Source organism: Bubalus bubalis, chromosome 9, assembly GCF_019923935.1.
Source record: "Bubalus bubalis isolate 160015118507 breed Murrah chromosome 9, NDDB_SH_1, whole genome shotgun sequence".
In the NCBI taxonomy this organism is placed as follows: Eukaryota; Metazoa; Chordata; class Mammalia; order Artiodactyla; family Bovidae; genus Bubalus; species Bubalus bubalis.
Window position 1 is genome coordinate 62,016,195 of NC_059165.1, and position 23,696 is coordinate 62,039,890.

The window sequence follows — 23,696 nt, forward strand, 5'->3', positions numbered from 1 at the left end:
ATGTCTGCTGCCCTGCTTTTTATTAAGGAACCTCCACCCTAATGGGGAGACCCTTAGTTATTACCATTCAAGAACTTTGGGGGAGTTCCCTGGTTGCCTAGTGGTTAGCATTCTGGGCTTTCACTGCTGTGGCCCAGGTTCAGTCCCTAGTGGGTTCCTGTAAGCTGCGAGGCATGGCCAAAAAAAAAAGGAAAGAGCTTGCAGTCTGGTGGGCAGACAGACTGATAATGTGGCTGGGAAAAGTAGCTGGCTGTAATTGAAGTTCAACGAAAGCACCCTAGAGTATTTTATTCCAGATTTTGGGGGTAGGAAAGGCCTCATAGGAAAGGGAATATCTGAACTAAAACTTAGAGAATGAAAAGTTGGGTTTTTGGAAATCCATTCAGGTTGAAGGAATTGTAGGAATATAGGCATGGAAGTTTGAAATAACTTACTTGGGGGAGAATAATTTGTGTAATGCAAATCAAGGATTTTTGGTGGGGGAACTGGAAGATATGGCTGGGAAGGGAGTAGGGGTTGTGGAGAAGGTTAGGAAGTGAGGGCTTTCTTCTATAGGCCAGTATTTACCCAACTGCATGCTATAAAACCATAATGGTATGAGATAGTTTTAGGTAAAAAAAAAAGTGTTCAAGTGAGATGCATTTGGGAGACAGTGGCTAAAACAAAGGAACCAGGTTAAGAAAGTGTGGGACTTGTCTGAGTGTTTGTATATTAATGAGGATCATGAATCTCTAAAAGGGATTTGTAGTTGTGTATGATGTGCTCCCCAGGCTCTTTTGGGTCCTAGAACCTCTTTACTATAGAATGTCTCTGGCTTCTCGTATTTTGAGGAAGGTTACCTTAAGGTAACCTAGTTTTTTGAGGAAGGTTACGTTAAGGAAGCTACCTTTCTTTGGTTGCCCCAAATAATTTTTGATTATTGCATCTGTCGATTTTCCTTTTCATTTCATTAGTGATCTGTATTTTTTGATGGTGAGACCATCTTCAGAGGGTGTTATATCCATGGGAGTCTTGGTTATCCTGGGCTGTGAAGGTGCCCCTTCTAGAACAAGTTTACTGGTTTGGAAATAGTTTTTATATTTTTGTCTTGAGTACCCTTGTACCACCTGGGTAGTATTAATTCAACCCCCGAATCTGTATGTGACATGAGCCTTGGGTTCTGGTTTCTTGAAGATGAAGTTTTCACTCCCCAGGCCATAGGAGATGGTGGACTTCCTTCTACCTTCCCATAGCAGATGGTTGGAGTTCATCTATTCCTGGTTTTACAGCTGAGGCTACACTGTCCTCAAGGAGCCTGTGGCCTACACATTCAACCTGATGGGATACTTGTCCTGAACCATTAAAGCCCATATTGGAATTCTGCAAGCCTGTGAGCCATTTTGGTCTCAGCTTTCATTCAGCTCCCAGACCTAAATCCTTTGTTATTTAAAGCACTCAGCATTTACCTCTTGCTTCTGAGTATGGCTCAAATCTATTTTTTCGGTTTTATACCATTTTTTTATGTGTTTATATAGGGGAAGATTCCTTCTGAGTCAGCTCAGTATGCCGTGTTGGCTAGAAGTTGTTGTCCCTCCTTGGGTCATGTTCCCGTCATTTGTAGGATTAGTACAACTGAAGTAGTCTGTCAGCTTGGAGGCCTTTGTGTCAAACCATTGTGCTTCAGTCCTTTCCCTTATCCTTTGTATAGTGAATCATAGTGGAAGTGTTTTTGCTGGCTGTAGACAGTAGTAGAAACCTGAAGGACAATTTCCAGGCAAGGTGCTGTTATTGTTATAGTTTTGTCATTGTTTTTGTTTATATGAAGTCAGATTTCTGGCAGTGTGCTGTTGGAGGAAGAGAAAGAACCACGTGCCTAGTCATTCCTGCTTTGATTAACCTATTCATTCTCTCAAGAAATACTTCTTGAGTGCTTTCTGTGTGACAGACACTATGTTAGCCACAGGAGAGACATTGATGAACAGATAAACACAAGATTTCTAGCCTCATGGAACTTAAAACTACATGCAGGGAGACAGATATTGTCAAACACACATGCAAATAAATATGCGGCTACAGACCGTGAGCACAGGGTGCTGTGAAAGTGCAGACTGAAAGCAGTAGTTGGGATTGCTTCCCTGACATCATGACTGGGTAGACCACTTTCTCACTGTCTTACCTCAAGTTCTCTTTTTGTGAGTGTCTCTAGCTGTTTCACAGGACTCTTGTGGGTCTGAAATGAAACAACTACAAGAAAGAGCTTTTTCAGTGTCAAACCTTAGGATGATGATACTATCTGAGAGACGAGGGCAACTAGATGAGGTTTTCCTAGAGTCTGGGGAAACTTCAGACCAGTGATATGCTGGTAAATGTTTAGCAGTTGGCTCTCCAATAAAAAATTCCAAGAGCTTTGATTTGTTTGCTGATCCCTTTGCTAATTTCCATGGTGTAAATATTTCCACCAAGGTAGTGTCACTAGACACTGAATTGGGACCAGCTCCAATCCATCACTGCTCCCAGCTGTGTCCCATGCTGTGTGTGGCAAAGAGTGGGAATATAGTTAACACGCCTGTTAAGTTTTGATTTGAGAAAGAGCACAGAAGAGTGACAGGATCACTCTTGTGTCTGGATATGCTGTCTTGTCTTTTTTAAAAAAGTAATCTTATTTAAGTTTAAAATGTTTTTATTAAAATATAGTTGACATACAGTATTTTGTTAGTTTTAAGTGTACATCATAGCAATTTGACACTGAAATACATTATGAAATGATCATGTTAAATCTAGTACCTGTCTGTCCCCACACACTTATTACAATATTATTGACTGTATTGTTTATGCTATATATCGCATCTCCATGACTTATTTTATAGCTGGAAGTTTGTACCTCTTAATGCCCTTCACCTGTTTTACCCATCCCTCCACCCTCCTTCTGTCTGGCAACCATCTGCTTATTCTCTGTCTGTGAGTCTGTTTTCATTTTGTCTTGTTTGTTCATTTGTTTTGTTGTTGTTTAGATTCCATATATCGGAGAAGGCAACGGCACCCCACTCCAGCACTCTTGCCTGGAAAATCCCATGGACGGAGGAGCCTGGTGGGCTGCAGTCCATGGGGTCGCTAAGAGTCGGAGGAGCCTGGTGGGCTGCAGTCCATGGGGTCGCTAAGAGTCGGACACGACTGAGCGACTTCACTTTCACTTTTCACTTTCATGCACTGGAGAAGGAAATGGCAATCCACTCCAATGTTCTTGCCTGGAGAATCCCAGGGACGGGGGAGCCTGGTGGGCTGCTGTCTATGGGGTCGCACAGAGTCGGACATGACTGAAGTGACTTAGCAGCAGCAGCAGCAGATTCCATATATAAGTGAGATGATATGGTATTTGTCATTCTCTGACATTTCACTAAGCATAATATCCTCTAGATCCATCCATGTTGTTGCAAATTTCACTCTTTTTTATGGCTGAATCATATTCTGTGTGTGTGTGTGTGTGTGTGTGTGTATGTGTGTGTGTGTATCACATTGGAAGTGCTGTCTTCTTGATTTAAAATCATGGCAGTGCATTTGGCAAATGCTATTGGCTCAGTCCCTAGGAAAGAAAAATGTACCAGGGGATGTTCTAGGATGACAGGGAGGGTGCAGTTAGGATTTTGGATTTAGAAACATAGTTTTCCAGCTCAACAGTGTGCCCAGGTTTTTTAAATCATTGTGCCTCTTAGATGCTATATTGCATAATGTTAAACCTGAATTTTTGGCATTACAGGTGAGTCCATGTCTCAGATCCACTGCTTCCTGGCAGAAGGGTCTCGCACAGGTTGCCAACCTCTCTAAGGGTATTTTCTCATCTATAAAATGTGAGCAGTGGTACCTCCTTCACAGAGTCAAGGGTGGACTAAATGAGGTCATACATGTAAAATGCTCAGCACTGTGCCTGCTGTTGTTGCTGAAATTAGTCCTTCTCAATCTTGAGTAGCAAATCAGGTCCAAAGAATCTAGGTTTTCCCCTGATGTTCTCAAAGCTAGCTTATTTCCCCATCCTGTATTTGGCTGAGAATCACCCTTAACTGGACCTTTCCCCTTGCCAAGTCACTGCCCTGCCCTATTTTAATCTGAGTCCCCCTCTTCATTCTCAGAACACCTTATTTTTCTTTTATTTATTTTTAATTGGAGGATAATTGCTTTTCAACATTGTGTTGGTTTCTGCTGTACGTCAGCATGAATCAAGCAGGGCAGAGTGCCCCAGGGCTACTCTCTTTGCTCAGTATGCAGGTATGTCTGGCTTGGCTCCCTCTGTAACTTAGGGGGCAGAGTGGAAGGATCGGGTTCATCTAGTGTTTTCTGACCAAGGCTTGTGCTTACATCAGAGGTGTGAGCTGAGGACTATGAAATCCGATTTTCTCCATCTCCTTTCCATGTAGCAACCTTGTAGCACTCAAAAAATTGGTTCTGAAACATGAAGCAGTGAGGAAATGATGCTATGGACTTCCCTTGTGGTTCAGCTGGCAAAGAATCCTCCTGCAATGCGGGAGACCTGGGTTCGATCCCTGGATAGGGAAGATCCCCTAGAAAAGGGAAAGGCTACCCACTCCAGTATTCTGGCCTGGAGAGTTCCATGGACTGTATAGTCCCTGGGGTTGCAAAGAGTTGGACACGACTGAGTGACTTTCACTTTCTTTGTCTAAAAGTGAAACACTAAGTGTGCCTTGGGGGCAACCGGTTATTTCATTATGGAGTCCACAAAAAAAAAATTTTTTTTTCATCTGAGTAGACATTACCCTGTCCCATGATTGAAGCCACAGGGTTGCTGCTTAGATCTAACAGACCAAGGGTTTATGCAGTTTTCCTTTAAAGGGCCAGAGAGTAAATATTTTAGGCTTTGTGGGCCACGGCGTCTCAATTCAGCTCTGCTATTAAAGTGTGAAAGCAGCCGTAGATGATTTGTAATGAGTGAGCGTGGCTGTGTTCCAAGAAAATTTTATTTACAAAAACAGGTGCATGTGGCCTGTGGGCTGAGGTTTGCCAACTGGGTAGCTACTGAGAATAACGGGAAAGAGTCTGAGCATTAGAGATGGGAGTATGTGGACCCAGCTCTGCTGCTTTCTGGCTCTGGACTTGGGTGAGTCACTCAGTACGGGGCTGGAGTGTATACTCACTGGCTGTCAGGAGAGTCTGTGGTTATGGTATCCCTGGAGAGTGTGGTGCTGGGCATGAGCTGCTGCTGCTTCTACTTGTTGCCCCTTTGCCTTGGCCACTCTTTTGACAGCAGGGGCTGTTGGGAACGATTGTAGGCCCATAGGCTAGTTGGAAGTTCATTTGCTTATTTTCCAAGCTTGACATCTAAATGAAAAAAATATGCGACCTCCTCTAGCTGTGGAGAAGGTCACCGTTGCTGCCAAGTGCTATGGCTTTCACAGCTGAGTAGGTAAACAGTGCAACTGAGCGGAACCAGTTAGACAAGTCAAGCCAAAAATAAAGATAAGGTTAAATATCGACTTCATTAGACTCAGCCTGCATTGCAGCTTCTATAACAAAGACTATGCTGATTGGCAGGGAAGGGTGCGACCAGCGAATCCCACCTACTCAAGGCCCTGCTGTTCATTCTTTAGGAAAGTGTTCTCATCCGGCCATGTGCTCTGTGCCTGGCACTGTGCTTGGTGGCAGGAAGTGCAGAGATAGAGCTGATACCCTTCTCACCCTGCAGGAATCACAGTCCAGTAAAGGGAAGAGGAAGGCAGTGTGAGCAACCAAGGTGCAGAGCAGGTGTGGCTGTCCGTCACCTAACCCAGCAAAGTCAGGCATCTCTGGCATCCTTTGGTTCTAGGGCCTGGCTCTGCTTCCCTAATCCTGCTGCCTGCTCCAGCCTGCTTACAAGCTCATTCTGAACTCTTTTGTCCATTCATTGTTTAAATACATTTGAATGTATATTATGTGCCAACAAGTAAGACAAGATCCCTGTTCTCATGAATCTTAAGGGCTAATTGAAGAAACACACAAGTATTTACAAAATAATGCAATAAGGTTGAGACACATAGCTCCGTGAGTTAATAATTTTTAGAAATGAACTAGACAAGGAGGATTTCCATGACGTGTGTGTCTATGTTTGTACACATGTAGGTTATTTTATATAGAAATGGGAGCAAACTACATGTGTATACTGCTCCTTCCCTTCTGTTCCATTCCACTCACCTCTCTTCCTTCTCTTCTCTTTCTGATGGATTCCATTCTGATATCTCATCCAATCTGAGTATTCTCAGCCTGACTTAAGTACATGTTTAGGAAATAGGGCCAAAGCATTAGTAACATATCAATACACACAAATACACAGTTAGAATAATAAAAATTGGAGGTTTTTTTTTTTTAATTTTATTTATTTTTTATTTTATTTTTAAACTTTACATAACTGTATTAGTTTTGCCAAATATCAAAATGAATCCGCCACAGGTATACATGTGTTCCCCATCCTGAACCCTCCTCCCTCCTCCCTCCCCATTCCATCCCTCTGGGTCGTCCCAGTGCACCAGCCCCAAGCATCCAGTATCGTGCATCGAACCTGGACTGGCAACTCGTTTCATACATGATATTTTACATGTTTCAATGCCATTCTCCCAAATCTTCCCACCTTCTCCCTCTCCCACAGAGTCCATAAGACTGTTCTATACATCAGTGTCTCTTTTGCTGTTTTTAAACCCACACTGGGAGATATAGCTTTCATTTCAACTTGTGAATTTTGAAATTGTAAATTTTTCTGTAGTATTTACCTTTTCCCTTAGTATTTCTTTTCTTCTCCCTTCCACTTTTTATTTTGAAAAATTTCAAACCTATGGTAAAGTTGGAAAAGAATGAACATTCATATATTCTTTACCTAGATTCACCATTTGTTAACACTGTGCTTCATTTGCTTTCTCTCTTTCTCTCTATAATCTTTTATTTTGTTGAATATTTAACTTTTATTTTTGACAGTAAATTGTAGACATCATGACACTTTACCCTTAAGTATTTTAGCTTGCCCTTCCTAAGAACAAGGAAATTCTCTTTCTGAGCTGTAAAACCATTATCATACCAGACAAATGTAACACTGACACAATATATTTTCTAATATACAGTCAGCATTCAAATTTCCTAACAGTCTCAAAAAATGTCTTTCATGGTTGTTTCTTTTTAATCCATGACCAAATAAGGATCATACTTTGCATTGAGTTCTATGTCTCTGAAGAAAAAGATTAAGCGTGCATGGTGTCATGACCGACTCTTTGAGACCCCACGGACTGTAGTCCGTCAGGCTCCTCTGTCCATGGGATTTCCCCGGCAAGAATACTGGAGTGAGTTGCCATTTCCTTCTTCTGTTTCCATGCCTTTTTTAGTGTCTTTCATAATGCTAACAGCTATTTTAAATGGCAATTAAAATTTTTTTGTTTATTTATTTTTGACTATGCTAGGTCTTTGTTGCTGCACTTGGGCTTTCTCTAGTTGTGGCAAGTGGGGGCTGCTCTCTAGTTGTGGTTCTTGGGCTGCTCATTGTGGTGGCTTCTCTTGTGGACCACAGGCTCTGGGCACGTGGGCTCTGTAGTTGTGCTACAGAGCACAGGCTTAGTTGCCCCTCAGCATGTGAAGTCTTCCCGCACGAGGGATTGAACCTGTGTCCCCTGGATGGCCAGGGAAGTCCCCAATGCTAACAGTTTTGAAGAATCCAGGACACTTGTATTGAAGAATATCCTACACATGGAGTTGTCTATTTCTTTGCTATAAGATTCAGGTTTAACGTTTTAGAAAGACTACTGCATAGGGAATGCTGTTTCCCTCTCATTAAGTCACATTCAGGAGTGTAATATAAATTTGGCCTGTTTACTAGTGGTGTTAACTTTGACCTCTAGTTAAAGGTGGTATCTGTCAGATCGACCAATCTGAATCTCCCCCACTCTCCCTAGTAATTAAAAAGTATTCTGTCAGATGACACTTGGAGAACTGTAAATATCTTGTTCCCAACAATTTTTCACCCAGTGTTTTCAGCATCTATGGTCGACACTGACTGAATCAGTTATTATACTGGTGGTTACAAAGTGATGTTTTTTTAATTCTGTGCTTTTACCTTGTTAGCTGGCACTTTTCTGTGAAGAGCAGCCTTCCCATACTTTTTAAAGTATGGATTCTTTTTATTCTTTGGGTTTTGATTCATTGCTATCTTTTTCTTTTAACTAAATATATTTTAAATGAGGTATGATTTACACACAGTGAAATGTATAGATATTAAGTGTAAGATTTGATTAGTTTTGACAAATGCACTTGCCTAAATAGCTGCCTCTCTATTAAGATATAGAATCTATCCATTATCATCAAAAGTTTCTTTGCCCCTTCCCAGTCAGCACTGAATTATTTCTTCATTATCCTGTTAGGTGTTTGAATTGTCCCAAATGTTGGCAATGAAAAAGCCCTGTCTAGCTCGCTCTGGTCTGTCTGTTGTGTCCCCTTGATCTTTGAGCACTTTCTTGCTTTCTGGCACAAGAAAGTGTTTTGTCTTATTATTAGTTGTTGTTATTATTGTTTTTAACAGCTGAAAATATCCCGTGTCAAAACTAGTTTAATAATTTCTCCACTAGTGGACTTCAGATAGTTTCTTTATCCTCTTAGAAAAATCCTGCAGCAAACATCTTGGAACACATATTCTTGTACCACTTGTGTAAATATTTTTGTTGACTAGAGCTCTGGAAGTTATATTTCTAGGTCAAAGATATGCACATTTGAATTTTTGATTGCTATTGCCAAATTCTTCCTTCCCCTCTTAAAAAGCCATGTTAGTTAAGCTTCCATAAACAGTGGTGGTTTCCCCGCTGTGTTTCCAATGCTGACGTTTATGCGTGTCTGTGTGTATGGTGGTGCAGGGTTTGAATCTGAACTTAACCTTGAGTAAGGCGAACATTCAAACCATAGATTCCCCTTTTTGGTTCCCAGACCTGTTTTGATTTGTATAGAAATGAAATCTCTCCTCAAAGGAAAGGTTCAACCCAAGGAGAAATTTTTGCCATTCTCTGTCATTCAGTTTCAAATTCACCATTATTACCAACTTTTGTGGGGGACATCTTTATAGTTTTTGTTCTGCATTAAACGAACATGGGAAATAGATGAAGAGAGGGGTTTGTGTGATGAAGACATTGCCCCCAGGGCTTCTGGTCCTCTTGGGAAGTCTTTGTAAAATTTGATTCAGAGTTATTGCTCTGCATTTCTACCCTGGGGTAACTGTTGGAATTGATTTTTATTTTGCAGTGAACCTGGATGATTCTATGTTTGGGGCAGCAGGTTTTTCTTAGTGTACATTTGTGTGTGTGTGTGTGTGTGTGTGTGTGTGTGTGTGTGTATGAGGGAGGCAGAGAGCACTCTCTGACATGACATCAGGTAGTAAATATATTCTGTTTTTATTAATATTTTCAATATTAGACCTTAGGTTAAATGCCTTTGTGGATGACTTGTAACTTTTCTTTCTTTTTTAAGGTTGAAGAAATTGTTTGAAAGCTATTTTAAAGTTATTATCTCTTTGCTAAAGTTCCCTATTTCGGTTTTACTTACAGGTATTTGAAGCTGTGATTTCATGGATCAATTATGAGAAAGAGACCCGTTTAGAGCACATGGCAAAACTGATGGAACATGTCCGTCTCCCTCTTTTGCCGAGGGATTACCTTGTCCAGGTGAGTGCTGGGTGAAGAATCAAGTGCTTCCCTGGTCACCCCGGCCTCTAGGAGTAGCAGTGGGCAACACTGGTTGTATGGAATGGTGAGGAGTTTCATGGGTCTTTGGTGTGGAGTGAGGGCACTGAGCCACTGATCCTCAGTGCGAGGATGTGTTAGTGTAAGGTTTAAGAGCATAGGTTTGAAAAGGAGACACTTAGGTTTAGTTCCTCCTCTCCCACTTCTTAGCTTTGAGTCTCAGTTTCTTTTTCTCTAGCAGGGAAATTGTACTACAGCCCAGTGGGGTGGTTATGAGGACCAAAGGAGTTGTAAGTATGTAGTTCAGGTGTTTAGCATGGAGCCCAGGAACAACACGTGTTCAACAGAAGCTAGCTGCTGCTGTTGTACAGGACTTCAGCTAGGAGGGGCATTTCTATGTTCATGTTTCTATGTTCCTTTTTTGCTTCATGTTAGTCAACTTGGGGGCCTAATTCAGGACATAAAAGCCAGCTCTTCACAGCTGCCTGGAATACATACTGCATATATGGGCTTGCCAGGTGGCTCAGTGGTAAAGAATCCGCCTGCCACTGTAGGAGACATAGGAGATGTGGGTTCAATCCCTGGGTCAGGTAGATCCCCTGGGGGAGGGCATGGCTACCCACTCCAGTATTCTGGCCTGGAGAATCCCCATGGACAGAGGAGCCTGGTGGGCCCATTATGTGGGGTCTCAGAGAGTCGGACATGACTGAGTGAGCACACACTGCTTCCTCTAAAACATGGCGCCACATGTTTTTTCATTTAATCCTATAAGAACCCTGTGAGCAGAGGTTATAACCCTCTTTTTACAAATGTGGGCTTTGAGGCTTATGGAGGTTGGGATTTATGTGGAGTCTCCAGCTAATAGGTAGGTGGCAGGGTCAGGATTCAAATCCATGTCTGTCTGGCTCCAGAGCACCCCACGTTCCCTAAGCAGGCGCCACCTTTAATATTCTCTGTTCTGTTTGTGCATTACACAACTGACTTTGTAGCATAAATGGCATTAGATGTTTTCCAAGTAGGCAGAAGATAAAACTTAATAGATAAACTACAAGTGCCGAGGCGGAAGGCCAGCTCAGCCATTCTCAGGAAGTCTCTGGGAGGAATGGCAGGCGTAAAGCAAGGATAAGAGGAGGCTCAGTATCCAACAGTAGAGGTCTGTCACTTGACCATAAGACGCTGGGTAAATCCTCAACCTTTTTAAGCCTCTGCCTTCTCATCTGGTGAAAAGAGCCCCTGCCCTTATAGGATCATTTGAGGATCAAATGAGGTAAATCATGTAAAGCCTACAACCCAGTGTTCAGTGATACTACTCCTCTCGTCACACCACTGCTGCTGTTGGTGCTAGTGGGAGACAGTATCCTTACCAGCCCTTGTAAAGTCCTCCGTTTGTGACAGTGTTGACCACAGGCCTCAGAGGTCAGTGGAATGTTCTCTGTATGTCTGAACCTCAGCCCTCTTCTCAGGGTGTTGAGCCAATTGCTCAGTCATGTCCGACTCTTTGCAGTCCCGTGGACTGTAGCCCGCAAGCTTCCTCTGTCCGTGGAATACTGTAGGCACGAATACTGGAGTGGGCTGCCATTTCCTTCTTCAGGGGTCTTCCCAACACAGGGATTGAACCCGGGTCTCTTGTATTGCAGGCAGATTCTTTACTTTCTTGGCCACCAGGGAAGCCCAGGGGCCAGAGTGTATACTCAATAACCTTCAGACGTGCCCTGCGTTTTACACAGTGGATGGTACCACTGCCACCTGGTGGCCACACATTCTTCCTGTAGAAGAGGCCCCCTCAGCAGAGGAACCAAACCCACCCCAGCTCCCATTGTCGGAACCAAGCCTCCCACGGAGTGGGCCCAGCCTCCTGTAGAGGTGGATGCTTGGCCTTCAGCACAGTCTCACCTGCACAGGGACCAAGGGCAGCCCGTGGCATTGGGTTCTGGAGAAAGTTAAAGGGCCTTAGAGAACCCGTGCTCACCAGCTCCATCTGGTGCCTGCAAGGGAAACTTAATGAAGACTTTAGGAAATAGTTCCTGGGTTATTAGGGCAAGGTCAGGTTTAGGTCTGGAGAAGAAGGAAGACAGAGACAATGGGCGTGAGATCTGTGGTGTGGGACTGTTTTTTTTAAGGTTTTTTTTTTCAGAACACCTTCGGAAGGAGATATTTCATTAACACTCATTTGACCTTGAAACGTCAAACAGTTCTAACCACTGAGGATGACTGATGGAGGAGGAGAGAAAGGAAAGCTCTGGGCAGACTTGTACCAATATTGATTCCTAGGGGAGGTGTTTTTTGTTGTTGTTGTTGTTGATTGTTTTTTTTTTTTTAAATAGCTAACATTTATTAGGTTTTCATTAAGTATTTAAAAATATTGTGCCAAGTGTATAACATGGTATATCTTATTTAAAAATTTGTTCTTGTCATAAAATATGTATGATATAAACTTCATTCTTTTAACCATTTGAAGGGTATAGTATAGTGGCATTAATTGCATTCATTGTACTCTACAACCATAACCATACCCATTTCTAAAACTTTTTCATCATCCCAGATTGAAACTCTGTACACATGAGTACTCTCTGAATGAGTGCTTTGGGAGAAGTAGCTACTCATGCATTTTTCCTTCTTCCCAAGCTTTCCTCTCCCACCCTTAAAATTTTTTTTAACTGACCTTAAATGTTTATGATTTGTTCCAATTCGCCTTAGGCCCTCAGTGGGACAAAAAAAAAACCTTCCCAGAAAAGGGAGTGTTCCTGGGGATTGTCTGTGGGGAAGGAGGCATCCAGAGGTAACAGAGGTGTTCTCACTGACCCTCCTTTTCCTGGCATTTCTGACACTGCTCTGCAGATGATGGCCCTGGCCACATTCCCATTCCTAGTTACAGGTAAGGACCCAGGAGAGGCTCAGCCAGGCCTGTGCATGACCACTCCAGGGCTGAGAGAGTTGAGATGGAAAGGCCCTTTCTCTTTCTCTGACCAGACCTGAGGGATCATGGTCAGAGGCCTTGTTTTGGTCATCATTTTCTTCCCTGAGGTTCAGCACTGAGCTGCTGAACCAGGAGACGTTCAATCACTGTTAGCTGCTGAATGGAACTGACCTTTGCCGATAACTCCCAAACACTGCAGCAAAGAAAACATGAAGTAGCCTTCAAGGATCACACTACCCCTTACAAACATGTCATGTAGCAATCTGACCTGCACCCAAGGGCAGAGATTTGAGAGTTGGGGTACCAACATGGTTCATGCTTAGCTTTGCACATGAAATATTTAGGCTTAAGTCCTTGGCTCTAGAAAAAGGCATGAAGAAGTCACAACTCCAGCTTAGATGGGGTCCAAGTGGAGGTCAGTTGGTGGGACTTTAGTGCAAGACATTCTTTCTGCTCTGATATGTTATAGAGTGCCTCCCTGGCTGCTTCTCCCTGAGGCTTGTACAGTAGGAAAAGGGGCATGAATTCTTCATGAACACCATCTTATTACTCCCAGTGCCTATAAGAGCTGGCTGTTGGGTCCCACTGTCTTCCTGTTTCCCTCCCTCTCCTTCTCTCAAATGCCTGACCATTTGCCTTAAACATTATAAAGTTTAGGTTGATACAAACATAATTGTAGTTTAGGACTGTGAATTTTAAATCACTGTAACTAGGCTTAAACACATCTTTTTTTCCTTTTTAATTTATTGTTTTATTGAAGGATAATTGCTTTACAGAATTTTGTTGTTTTCTGTCAAACCTCAACATGAATCAGCCATAGGTATATGTATATCCCCTCCCTTTTGAACCTCCCTCCCATCTCCCGCCCATTCCCACCCCTCTAGGTTGATACAGAGCCCCTGTTTGAGTTTCCTGAACCATACAGCAAGTTCCCATTGGCTCTCTATTTTACATATAGCAATGTAAGTTTCCATGTTACTCTTTCCATATATCTCACCCTCTCCTCCCCTCTCCTCATGTCCATAGGTCTGTTTTCTATGTCTATTTCTCCATTGCTGCCCTATAAATAAATTCTTCAGTACCATTTTTCTAGATTCCATATATATACATTAGAATATGATATTTGTCTTTCTTTTTCTTACTCACTTCACTCTGTATAATAAGTTCTAGGTTCATCCACCTCATCAGAACTGACTCAAATGTGTCTCTTTTTATGGCTTATTAATATTCCATTGTGTATATATACCACAGCTTTTTTATCCATTCATCTGTCAGTGGACATCTAGGTTGTTTCCATGTTCTAGCTATTGTAAATAATGCTGCAATGAACAATGGGATGCAATTTTCAATTTTGGTTTCCTCAGGGTATATGCCTAAGAGTAGGATTGCTGGGTCATATGGTGGTTTTATTCCTAGTTTTTAAAGGAATCTCCATACCGTCTTCCATAGTGGATGTATCAATTTTCATTCCCACTAACAGTGCAGGAGTGTTCCCTTTTCTCCACACACTCTCCAGCATTTATTGTTTGTAGACTTTTTGATGATGGCCATTCTGACCAGTGTGAGGTGATATCTCATTGTGGTTTTGGTTTGCATTTCTCTAATAATGAGCAATGTTGAGCCTCTTTTCATGTGTTTGTTAGCCATCTGTTTGTCTTCTTTGGAGAAATATTTATTTACGTCTTTTCCCCACTTTTTGATTGGGTTGGTTGTTTTTCTGGCATTGAGTCGTATGAATTGCTTGTATATTTTGGAAATTAATCTTTTGTCAGTTGTTTCATTTGCTATTATTTTCTCCCATTTTGAAGGTTGTCTTTTCACCTTGCTTAGTTTCCTTTGCTGTACAAAAGCTTTTCCGTTTAATCAGGTCCCACTTGTTTACTTTTGTTTTTATTTCCATTACTCTAGGAGGTGGGTCATAGAGGATCTTGTTTTGATTTATGTCATCAAGTGTTCTGCCTATGTTTTCCTCTAAGAGTTTTATAGTTTCTGGTCTTACATTTTGGTCTTAATCCATTTTGAGTTTATCCTTGTGTATGGTGTTAGGGAGTGTTCTAATTTCATTCTTTTACATGTATCTGTCCAGTTTTCCCAGTACCATTTATTGAAGAGGCTGTCTTTGCCCCATTGTATATTCTTGCCTCCTTTTTCAAAAATAAAGTACCCATAGGTGCATGGGTTTATTTTTGGGCTTTCTATCTTGTTCTACTGGTCTATATTTCTGTTTTTGTGCCAGTGCCATACTGTCTTGATGACTGTAGCTTTGTAGTATAATCTGAAATCAGGAAGGTTGATTCCTCCAGCTCTTTTCTTCTTTCTCAAGACTACTTTGGCTGTCGGGGTCTTTTGTGTTTCCATATGAATTGTGAAAACTTTTGTTCTAGTACTGTGAAAAATGCCATTGGTGATTTGATAGGGATCACACAGAATCTGCAGATTATGTTTAGTAGTATAGTCATTTTCACAATATTGATTCTTTCTACCCAGGAACACAGAATATCTCTCCATGAGTTTATGTCATCTTTTATTTCTTTCATTACTGTCTTGTAATTTTCTATGTATGGTTCTTTTGTCTCCTTAGGTAGGTTTATTCCTAGATATTTAATTCTTTTTGTTGCAATGGTGAATGGGATTGATTCTTTAATTTCTCTTTCTGATTTTTCATTGTTATTGTATAGAAATGCAAGTGATTTCTGTGTATTGATTTTGTATCCTGCAACTTTGCTAAATTCACTGATTAGTTCTAGTAATTTTCTGATACTATCTTTAGAGTTTTCTATGTACAGTATCATGTCATTTGCAAACAGTCAGAGCTTTACTTCTTTTTTTCCATCTGGATTCCTTTTATTTCTTTTTCTTCTCTGAATGCTGTAGGTAGGACTTCCAGAACTATGTTGACTAATAGTGGTGAAAGTGGACACCCTGTCTTGTTTCTGATCTTAAGGGGGATGCTTTCAGTTTTTCATTATTGAGAATAATGTTTGCTGTAGGCTTATCATATATGGCCTTTACTATGTTGAGGTAGGTTCCTTCTATTCCCATTTTTTGAAGAGTTTTAATCATAAATGGGTGCTGAATTTTGTCAAAGGCTTTTTCTGCATCTATTGAGATTATCAAATGGTTTTTATCATTCAGTTTGTTAATATGGTGTATCACATTGATTGATTTGCATATATTGAAGAATCTTTGCATTCCTGGAATAAACCCAACTTATCATGGTGTATGAGCTTTTTGATGTGTTGCTGAATTCTGTTTGCTAAAATTTTGTTGAGGATGTTTGTATCTGTGTTCATCAGTGATATTGGCCTGTTGTTTTCTTTTTTGCATGTTGTCTTTGTCTGGTTTTGGTATCAGGGTGATGGTGGCCTCATAGAATGAGTTTGGAAGTGTTCCTTCCTCTGCAATTTTTTGAAGGAGTTTTAGAAGGATAGGCATTAGCTCTTCTCTAAATGTTTGATAGAATTCTCCTGTGAAGCCATTTGGTCTTGGGGTTTTGTTTTTGGGGGGATTTTTGATCACAGATTCAATTTCAGTGCTTGTAATTGGGTTGTTCATAATTTCTATTTCTTCCTTGTTCAGTCTTGGAAGACTGAACTTTTCTACGAATCTGTTGATTTCTTCCAGATTATCATTTTTTTTTTTTTTTTTGCCATATAACTGCTTTTGCTGCATCCCATAGGTTTTGAGTTGTGTTTTCATTGTCATTTGTTTCTAGAAGTTTTTTGATTTCCCTTTTTATTTCTTCAGTAAGCTGTTGGTTATTTAGAAATGTGTTGTTTAATCACCATGTGTTTGTGTTTTTTACAGTTTTTATCAGGTAATTCATTTCTAGTCTCATAGCATTGTGGTCAGAGAAGATGCCTGATACAATTTCAATTTTCTTAAATTTACTGAGGTTTGATTTGTGACCCAAGATGTGATCTATCCTGGAGAATGTTCCATGTGCACTTGAGAAGAAGGTGTATTCTTCTGCGTTTGGATGGAATGTCCTGAAGATATCAATGAGATCCATCTCCTCTAATGTATCATTTAAGACTTGTCTTTCCTTATTACAGAGAAGGCAATGGCACCCCATTCCAGTACTCTTGCCTGGAAAATTCCATGGACGGGGAGCCTGGTAGGCTGCAGTCCATGGGGTCGCTAAGAGTCGGACATGACTGAGCGACTTCATTTTCACTTTTTTCTTTCATGCATTGGAGAAGGAAATGGCAACCCACTCCAGTGTTCTTGCCTGGAGAATCCCAGGGACGGGGGAGCCTGGTGGGCTGCCGTCTATGGGGTCGCACAGAGTCGGACACGACTGAAGTGACTTAGCAGCAGCAGTTTCATTATTAATTTTCTGTTTTGATGATCTGTCCATTGGTGTGAGTGGGGTGTTCAGAGTCTCCTACTATTATTGTGTTACTGCCAGTGTCTTCCTCTTGGATTGATCCCTTGATCATTATGTAGTGTCCTTCCTTATCTCTTGTAATCTTCTTTATTTTAAGGTCTATTTTGTCTGATATGAGGATTACTACCCCAGCTTTCTTTTGCTTCCCATTTGCATGGAATGTATTTTTCCATCCTCTCACTTTCAGTCTATATGTGTCTTTAGGTCTGAAGTGGGTTTCTTGTAGACAGCATATATATGGGTCTTGTTTTTGTATCCATTCAGCCAGTATCTGTCTTTTGGTTAGAGCATTTAATCCATTTACATTTAAAGTAATTATTGATGTACATGTTCCTATTGCCATTTTCTTAATTGTTTGGGGTTGATTTTGTAGATCTTTTTTCTTCTCTTGTATTTCTTGACTATATAAGTTCCTTTAACATTTGTTGTAAAGCTGGTTTGGTGGTACTGAATTCTCTTAATGTTTGCTTGTCTGAAAAGCTTTTTATTTCTCCATCAATTTTGAATGAGATCCTTGCCAGGTACAGTAATCTTGGTTGTAGATTTTTCTCTTTCAGTACTTTAAATATATCCTGCCATTCCCTTCGGGCCTGCAGAGTTTCTGCTGAAAGTGTATAGGGTTTCTGTTAAGCATATGGGGTTTCCCTTTATGTTACTTGTTGCTTTTCCTTTGCTGCTTTTAATATTCTTTCTTTGTGTTTAGTTTTTGTTAGTTTTATTAGTATGTGTCTTGGCATGTTTCTCCTTGGGCCTATCCTGTTTGGGACTCTTTGTGCCTCTTGGACTTGATTGACTATTTCCTTTTCCATGTTGGGAAAATTTTCTCATACCTTTTCTTGTTTTTTTTTTTTTCCTTCTGGGACCCCCTATAACTCGAATGTTGGTGTGTTTGATACTGTCCCAGAGGTCTCTGAGACTATTCTCGGTTCTTTTCATTCTTTTTACTTTATTCTGCTCTTCAGAAGTTATTTCCTCAATTTTATCTTCAGCTCACTGACTCATTCTTCTGCTTCAGATATTCTGCGATTAATTCCTTCTAGAGTATTTTTAATTTCAGTAATTATGTTGTCTGTCTCGATATGTTTATTCTTTATTTCTTCTAGGTCTTTGTTAATTGAATCTTGCATTTTTTTTCCATTTTGTTTTCAAGGTTTTTGATCATCTTTACTATCATTATTCTGAATTCTTTTTCAGGTAGTTTGCGTATTTCCTCTTCATTTATTTGGACTTCTGTGTTTCTAGTTCGTTCCTTCTTTTGTGTAGTATTTCTCTGCCTTTTCCTTTTTTTTTAACTTATTGTGTTTGAGGTCTCCTTTTTCCAGGCTTCAAGGTTGAATTCTTTGTTCCTTTTGGTTTCTGTCCTCCTAAGTTTGGTCCAGTAGTTTGTGTAAGCTTCATATAGGGTGAGAGTTGTCCTGAGTTTTTGTTTGTTTGTTTATTTTTCCTCTGATGGGCAAGGCTGAGTGAGGTGGTAATCCTGTCTGCTGATGATTGGGCTTGTATTTTTGTTTTGTTTGTTGTTTAGATGAGGCATCCTGCACAGGGTGCTACTGGTGGTTGGGTGATGCTGGGGCTTGTGTTCAATTGGTTTCCTTTGCGTGACTATTTGATACTCCCTAGGGTTAGTTCTCTGGTAGTCTGAGATCTTGGAGTCAGTGCTCCCACTCCAAAGGCTTAGGGCTTGATCTCTTTACAGACTGTTCTCAATGGATTTCCCTTCTTTGCTGAGCTTCAAAGCTGGTTTTCCTAATAGGCAAAGTCCAAGTTCACAAGCAGTAAGTGGAAGAGGCGAGGTGAAAATCCACGTCTGCCTCCCCACAGAGCCTGTGCTCTACACAACCCAGTGCCGTATGATGACATCCACAAGGAGACAGCAGGAAGGAATTGATTTCTTTTGGCAGTAGTCAAAATATCTTTAAAATACCAGGTATAAAACATTTTCAGTCCACCAGATGCTTATTTAATTTTGAAAAATCAATTTCTATGAAGCTGCTCTGAGAAGTAGTTTTGTGTTTGTTAATGCCTGGTGATAGTCTTGAAAAAGTAGAAGCCAACTTCAGGCCATAACAGGTAGAAACTGAGAAGAAAAAGGCTCTCTTCTCTAATACTTGGTCATGAAAATCATGATTCATTCTTGCAAAAATTGTACTGGATCATTACTCACATATCTTACCAAGAGTTCATTCTAGAAGTCATATGAAGGGGAAGACTGACCAAATCAGAAAGTACCTACAGGATGGTAACCAGAATGGTGGGGCTTCTGAACTTCACATAAGGAATGACTGAACTAGCTGGGAAATAGTCAGCCTTCCAAGATCTTGGCAGCTGAGAAATAAAAGGCAGAGGGAGGGAGCGTGGAGCAGGAACAGCACCTAGGCATGTGCCCATAGGGGTGGCTGCCTGAGGTTCCTAGGAGCAGAGGGCAAAAAGTCCTGTGACTGGACAAAACGTCTTTATTAATCAAAATAGAAACCATTACCATCAACGCATTTTTGCCAGTGAGAAATAAGTTTGTTTATTCCTGTAGCATAAAAATCCATGCTTCAGGATTCAAAGAACTCTTGGAAAGTGTTTTCTGCCTCCTGCTGGTGGTGGAAGTGTTTTCCCTGCAAAAAGTTGTCAAGATGCTTGAAGAAGTGGTAGTCAGTTGGTGAATATGGAGGATGAGGCAAAACTTCATAGCCCAATTTGTTCAACTTTGAAAGTGTTGGTTGTGTGATGTGTGGTCGCGATTGAGTATTGTTGTGGAGAAGAATTGGGCCCTTTCTGTTGACCAATGCTGGCTGCAGGCATTGCATTTTTGGGTGCATCTCATTGATTTGCTGAGCATACTTCTCAGATATATTGGTTTCACCAGGATTCAGAAAGCTGTGGTGAATCAGACTGGCAGCAGACTACCAAGCAGTGACCATGACCTGTTTTTGGTGCAAGTTTGGCTTTGGGAAGTGCTTTGGAGTTTCTTTGTGGTCTAACCACTGAGCTGGTTGTTGCCAGTTGTTATATAAAAGCCACTTTTCATCACACATCACAATCCAATTGAGAAATTCACTGGACGTTCGTTGTTATTTTATAGAATAAGAGAAGACGACACTTCAAAGCAATAATTTTGTTTTTTTCATTTTTGGTCAGCTCATGAAGCACCCACTTATCAAGCTTTGTCACCTTTCCAATTTGCCAAACAACCATAGAATGGTCAGCATTGAGATCTTTGGTAACTTCTTATGTAGATGTAAGAGGATCAGCTTTGATGATGGTTCCCAATTGGTCGTTGTCAACTTCCGATGGCTGGCCACTGCGCTCCTCACCTTCAAGACTCTTGTCTCCTTTGTAAAACTTCTTGAACCATCACTGCACTGTACGTTCATTAGCAGTTCCTAGGCCAAATGCATTGTTGATGTTGTGAGTTGTCTCCACTGTTTTACAACCCATTTTGATCTCAGATCACTCAAATTTGGTTTTTGTCTAACATCATTTCTATAGTCTAAAATAAATATAAATAGCAAGTAATTAGTCATTAGCAGAGAAAATATAAAGCGAGAAATGCACATTAAAATGATGTATAACATAACCACATTTATCTAAGAATGTATTCCAATATCAAACAGCAAAGTTCAGCAGTGCAAAACTGCAATTACTTTTGCACCAACCTAATACATTCCAATCAGGGGGCATGTGGAAAGAAGCCTTAGGGACAATAAATTGTCTTTATATTATTTACATTTACAAGAAAATACAACGTGTGAGGTTGTGGGGTACTTTAATATGCCTGCCTTGCATCTTACAGATGAGGAAACTGAGGATCAGAGGAGGTAAGTAGTGGGATTTGATGCCAGAGCTTCATCACTTACTCCATTGTACTCTTGAGATGCAGGAGGCGGGCACCCGGCTATAACTCTGGACTTAGGTCTTGGGGTTTGAGACAATGCGATGTGGGAATGGGTGAGTGTGGGAGCACAGGAATGACTCAGCCCAGGGAGATGGCTTAGGAAATGGGGCTGAACTCTGCCCCGGGATCATCTGTGGGTTATTACCTTTAGACAGTTGAAGAAGAAGCTTTGATAAAGAATAACAACACCTGTAAAGACTTCCTCATCGAAGCCATGAAATACCATCTGCTCCCTCTGGATCAGAGGCTCTTGATTAAAAACCCAAGGACCAAGCCCAGGACTCCAATCAGCCTGCCCAAGGTAAGTCCCAGCCCACTACCAAGAGTTGAGACTGTGACCTGGGAAAATGGCCTTGCACACCTGCCTCCAAGTCTCTCCTCACCCGTGGCTGCCCTGCATCTCAGTTGTATTTACCACCTAGGAGATGGAGTCTGCTGGTTCTTCTCGAATCTGCCGGCACCTCTCATTTCCAGGGTCTTCCTTTCCTAAGAGTGTCAAGGTAACTTTCAGTGTCACCAGGGAGGTTTGAGAAGAACTCAGGCTCTTGTCTTCTTCTGTCTTTCTTGTTTCACACCAGGGTTTGGGCTCTATTTCATTTGAAAGCAGAGGAATGGCTGTGCAAGTTTTGACTTAGTGGTGGCTGCAGCAATCTTTTCTCTAGGCCATTCTTTGAGTCAGAATAGCCCTAGTCTGGTTTCTCCCCTCACCACAGAGCCAATAGGGACAATTAGGGCTGCCAGAGGAGAGAAGGGCCCTTGAGGAGCCTGACAGGTAATAAGGCAGGGGAAAGGAATGGGGGAAATGAAAGCATGTGAGGGAGCCAGGGGGAGGGAAGGGTGAGCATAGCAGGGGACCATGATGGAGAGTCTGTGCTGGGTGCTGGCTGCTCTGGTTCCCTGTGAGTCCCCTTCTCTCCCCGGTCCTCAGGTCCCTCACCTCCAGAATGAAAAGGATGCTGCAATATATAGTCTGTAAAGTTCTTTCTGGCTTGGCATCTGCATCATCTTTCCAGGATCCTAACATACGAAGTCTATGGGGGAGGTCCCAGTCAACCCAGGAAGAAGGGTGGAGGAGAGGGGTGAGTCATGTTGGCTCATCCATTACAAGCAGGTGAACTCGGGGGTTATGTTGACCCTCGCCTTGCCCTCTCCTTCCCCTTTGCGGTTTACCTTACTCCTCACCTGCTGCTTCCAGGAAGGGTTTCACGGGGCTCAAGAAGCATGTTGTCCAAGACTCAGTGTTTGGATTTTCCAAGGTTTGCTGCTTCTTCTCTCCATTCTGCTGTGTGATACCAGATCATGGAGAACATAGTGGCTGCAATGTGAATGTCCCAGATAATAATAGAAACAGCTGGCATTATTGAGTACTTACTGAGCACCAAGCAGTGAACTGAAGGCATCACATAGAAGGTAGAAGTAATTGTCCTAGTTCAGCAAGGAGGAAGCTGAAGGCCAGAGATATTAAGGAACTTGCCTAAAGTCAACACAGCTAATGTTGTAGAACCCGATTTTGATTTGTGTTTTTCTCCCCCTCCAAACCTATTCTTGAACCCATACCATCTTGCACCTGCTCCACCTTTGTAAACCTGAGAGTTTTACCTACCTGTTTGCCACCTGTTGCCAGTGCTGGCTAGAAGGGCAACTACAGGGCATGGACTGCTGTCTGATAGACCATTTGCCTTACTGCATGTTGATGCATTTTGTTTTGTTGGAATATTGCATTGAAATGTTTTCATGTTTTTCAAAGTGAAAATAACTTTATTATAGAAATATGTGTTCATTGTAGGTTATTAAAAGGATACTGCAATTTGGAAATAAAGTAAAAACCACCTGAAACCCCTCCACCCAGGGACAATCACTTTGGTGAATTTTCTTCTGGACGTATCTCTGCACACTTATTCACAAATCAAAACACACACTTTTAGATAAATGGACTCTTGCTAACAGATTGAAATCTTTTTTGTCTACTCAACCAAGTGTCACAGACTACTTTCAGTGTTATCAGTATGGGTAAAACAGCATTTAAATTGTAATGGGGTACAGCATTTAATTATATTTATATACTGTTATTTATGTAACTATATTGATGGGCCTTTCAATAATTTCCATTTTTAGATATCTAAACATTTATATGTCAGATATCCTTTTAAAGAGGACATCTTGTTTTGGTTTGCTTTTCTTTAGTTGTGAGTAAGGTTAATGTTGGTTTCATGGGATTTTTGGCATTTATTTTGGGTGGGGCATGGAACTTTTCTGTTCATGTCCTTTTCCCATTTTTTTTTTGTTGTTGGACTGTATTTTTTTTTTTATTAATGGTTTTTAGATGTGCTTTTAAAAGAGTTTAGGTCTTTGTATGTATTTTAATATTTTTTCTTAGTTTTCAGTTTGTCTCTAAATTTGTTTATAACATTTTGAAATCCTGAAAAAAATAATAGGTAGTCAAATTGATCTATCTTCTGCTTGATGCACTTAGAATTGGTTTTTGTGCAAAGAGTGAGAGTAGGAATTCAGCTTTGTTTGTATGGTAAGTCATGAGCCAGTTGCCTCAAAGTTATTTTATTAAAAAGTCTTCCTCTTTCCGATGGACTTGAATGTCACCTTCGATTATGGTCTGAATTTCCACCAGCTTTGTTTCTGAAGAATACTGATTCTAAGGTACACTGTTGTATTGTTTTGTGTGCAGGCTGTTTCTTACACCCTGGGTTTTCAGCTGGCCTTGTTGCTTGTCTGTGACTTTTCTCTTTGGAAGCTGAGTTTCTCATCCTTTCTGATATCAGGGTAATGATGTGTTTTCCCAGTGAGAGTATTCTGGAGCTAATAAGTGGTGCATCACTGGCC

General features: G+C 41.1%; 1 protein-coding gene across 3 annotated transcripts in view; it reads left to right on the forward strand.

Annotated features, from left to right (window-relative positions):
• Nucleotides 1-23,696, forward strand: part of KLHL3 (kelch like family member 3) — a 126,490-nt gene that overhangs the window by 72,608 nt on the left and 30,186 nt on the right. For all 3 annotated transcript variants that reach the window (XM_006059384.4, XM_006059383.4, XM_025292650.3), the window contains 2 exons: nucleotides 9,531-9,647; nucleotides 21,010-21,159. In XM_006059384.4, coding sequence (XP_006059446.2) covers nucleotides 9,531-9,647; nucleotides 21,010-21,159 — 267 coding nt within the window. The remainder of the gene's footprint in view (nucleotides 1-9,530; nucleotides 9,648-21,009; nucleotides 21,160-23,696) is intronic.